The 3,070-nt window shown below is 60.6% G+C and overlaps 2 protein-coding genes across 2 annotated transcripts; one reads left to right on the forward strand and one right to left on the reverse strand.

The window, feature by feature from the left end:
* ETH_00020880 (porphobilinogen deaminase, putative) lies at nucleotides 1-1,773 on the forward strand (the record flags this gene model as incomplete). The annotated part of the gene is made up of 1 exon (XM_013380015.1): nucleotides 1-1,773. The coding sequence occupies one exon, from the start codon at nucleotides 1-3 to the stop codon at nucleotides 1,771-1,773; it is 1,773 nt and encodes a 590-aa protein (XP_013235469.1).
* Nucleotides 1,774-2,462: 689 nt separating this feature from the next.
* Nucleotides 2,463-3,022, reverse strand: ETH_00020885 (uncharacterized protein; the record flags this gene model as incomplete). The annotated part of the gene is made up of 2 exons (XM_013380016.1): nucleotides 2,463-2,692; nucleotides 3,019-3,022. 2 exons carry the CDS (start codon nucleotides 3,020-3,022, stop codon nucleotides 2,463-2,465), a joined length of 234 nt encoding a protein of 77 aa, XP_013235470.1.
* Nucleotides 3,023-3,070: the final 48 nt, after the last annotated feature.

A 3,070-nucleotide genomic window follows, 5' to 3' on the forward strand; every position in this document is an offset into this window, starting at 1 on the left:
ATGCAGCGTCTGCTGCTGCTGCTGCTGCTGCTGCTGTTGCTGCAGCAACTGTCAGCCTGCAGCGCGAAGCAGCTCTTCGGGGCTCCCTTTGCATTTTCGGGGGTTCCCCTGGCGAGCAGCAGCAGCAGCAGCAGCAGCTGGTGCAGCAGGAGCTGCAGCAGTCACCGTAGCAGCCCCGGCCATGGCAGCAACAGCAGCACAGCTGCGCACACGAGCCTGGGGAGGCCCCCCAGCCGCAGCTCCCCTACAGCAGCAGCAGCAGCAGCAGCAGATAGAGCAGTAGCAGCAGCAGAAGCAAGGACGCCGCTGCTGCGCGTGGGAGCCCGTTGGTCCCCGCTGGCCCTAACGCAGGCAAAAGAAGTGCTGCGGCGAGTAGTGTTTGCTGCTGCTGCGAAGTTTCCTGCTGCAGTTGCTGCTTTTGTAGAGGAGGACGAGCAGCAGCAGCAGCAGCAGCAGCAGGCGCTGCGGCAGCAGCAGGACGCGAGGGGGGCGGAGTGCAGCGAGCTGCTGCTGGGGACAGCAGCAGGGGCGCTGCCTGCTGCTGCTGCTGCTGCGCTGCAGCAGCGGCTGCGGTACGGGGAAGCAGAGCTGGTGCCGTACCAAACAGCAGCAGACCGTTTGCTGCAGCAGCAGCTGCTGCAGCTCGGAGGCAAGGGCCTCTTCAGCAAAGAACTTGATGAGGGTTTAGTAAAAAAGGAATTCCATTTTGCTGTTCATTCTCTCAAAGATGTAGCAGCAAACTTGCTTCCGGGGACGCAGCTTGCTGCTGTGCTGCAGCGGCAAGACCCCCGCGACGTTTTGCTGTTTGCTGCCAGCAGCAGGCCCAAGCTCCAGCCGCTCATCGACGCCCTTGCTGCTGCTGCTGCTGCTGCTGCTGCAGACGCTGCAGCAGCAGCAGCGCGCGCTCGCGCGGGGGAGGCCATACAGGTTACTGAAATCGGCAACAGCAGCAGCAGCAGCAGCAACAGCAGCGGGGAGGAACTTCTAATTGGCAGCTCGTCTCTAAGAAGACAGTCTCTTTTGCTGCACCTCGCTAGCCGCCAATCAGCAGCCGCAGCAGCAGCAGCAGCAAAAGTGCGCTGCGTGCTGCTGCGGGGAAATGTGCAGACTCGGCTGCGGAAGCTGCGGACGGGAGCAGCAGAAGGGACTCTTCTTGCTGCTGCTGGTCTCCGGAGACTGTGTCTGCTGCCGCAGCAGCAGCAGCAGCAGCAGCAGCAGGGAGCCCCACACTCAGCAGCAGCAGCAGCGCCGGCAGGTGCAGCAGCAGCAGCTGCTGCTGCTGCTGGGGGCCTAGAGAGCACGCGGCTTGCTGCGCCCCACAGCAGCATAGAGGCGCTGCTGCTGCCAGTTTGCTGCTTCACTCCTGCTGCTGCTCAAGGCATTATAGCAGCACAATGTCTTTCAGCTGATGCGGAAGTGCTGCAGCTGCTGCAGGCCGTCTCGGACCCCGCAGCAGCAGCAGCAGCAGCAGCAGAACGCGCCTTCCTGCAGCAGCTCGACGGCAGCTGCAGAACGCCCCTAGGCTGCATAGCCCTGCCGCAGCAGCAACAGCAGCAACAGCAGCAGCAGATGGAGTTTAGGGGCTTTGTGGGGACCCCAGACGGCTCGCGGATGTTCCGCGTGTTTGCTGCTGCAGGTGTACGTACACCTGAAGATGCTGCAGCGCTGGGAGCAGCAGCAGCAAAACAAATTCGAGCAGCAGCAGGACCTGACTTTTTGGCAGAAATAATCAGCAAAGTGCAGCAGGGCTGGGGGGCCATCAAGCAGCCCTAAACCCTAAACCCTAAACCTTTGCATCCGCACACATCCAGTTGCTTCCCTCTGTTTCCGGGCCTGAGCCGGGGGCGCCAAAATGCATGCAGTTCCGCACTAGGAGCAGCAGCAGGTGCTGCTGCTGCAGCAGCAAGCAGCAGCAACTGCGCTGCTGCTGCAGCAGCAAGCAGCAGCAACTGCGCTGCTGCTGCAGCAGCAAGCAGCAGCAACTGCGCTGCTGCTGCAGCAGCAAGCAGCAGCAACTGCGCTGCTGCTGCAGCAGCAAGCAGCAGCAACTGCGCTGCTGCTGCAGCAGCAAGCAGCAGCAAACTGCGCCGCTGCAGCAGCAGCAGCGCAGTTTGACACCAATACACAATACGGGTGCAGCAGTGTGTGTACAGGCTCCGGCAGCAGCTGCAAACTACAGCAACTTAGCTGCTGCCGCTGCTGCTGTTTTGCTGCTGCTGCAGCTGTATTCATGCTGCTGTCGCTGCTGCTGCTGCGTTTTTGTTGCTGCAGCAGCAGCACAAGTTCTGTTGCTGCAGGAGCACCACCCTTGCTGCTGTCGCTGCAGCGGCAGCGGCTTCTGGCGCCGCTGCGGCAGCCAGGAGCAGCAGCAGCAGCGCCTCTGCTGCGGCTGCTGCTGCTGCAGCGCGCAGCAGCAGCAACGCATGCAGCCCCAAAACCGGCACAGAAACTTACAAACTTTCTCAAGCAAAAAGTCTGTGGGGGGGCCCCCCTGAAGAAAGAGTTACTGGGTTTGTGGGGGACCAGGTGGGCAGCAGGAAGGGGGGCGTCGACTGCTGCTGCTGCTGCTGCTGCTGCTGCTGCTGCTGCGGGGGGGTCGGCGCATGCAGCCGGCACCGCTGCTGCTGCCGCTGCAGCTGCGTCAGCGCAGAATAAATTGCTGATGTTATCCACAGCGCCTCAGATATGCAAACTGAAAACAAAACAAAGACAATCAGAAACAACAGCTAGCTAGCTAGCTAGATGGCTTGCTGGGGGGCTAAGCAGCTAGCTAGCTAGCTAGCTAGCTAGCTGGGGGGCCAGTTAGCTAGCTGGGGAGCTAGCTAGATAGCTAGCTACCTCGCTAGCTACAAACAAGCTAGCTAGCTAACTACGCTGGCTAGCTAGCTAGTTAGCTAGCTAGCTAGCTAGTTAGCTAGCTAGCTAGCTAACTAGCTAGCTAGTTCGCTAGCTAGCTATTAAGAAGCTAGCTAGCCAGCTAGCTAGCTAGCTAGCTAGCTAGCTAGCTAGCTAGCTCACCCATGGCGTTTCCCTCGAAGAGCTGCACGTCAATGACGTATCTGCAGCTGCC

This window comes from Eimeria tenella, genomic scaffold (genome assembly GCF_000499545.2).
Source record: "Eimeria tenella Houghton genomic scaffold, Eth_scaff432, whole genome shotgun sequence".
Taxonomy (NCBI): domain Eukaryota; phylum Apicomplexa; class Conoidasida; order Eucoccidiorida; family Eimeriidae; genus Eimeria; species Eimeria tenella.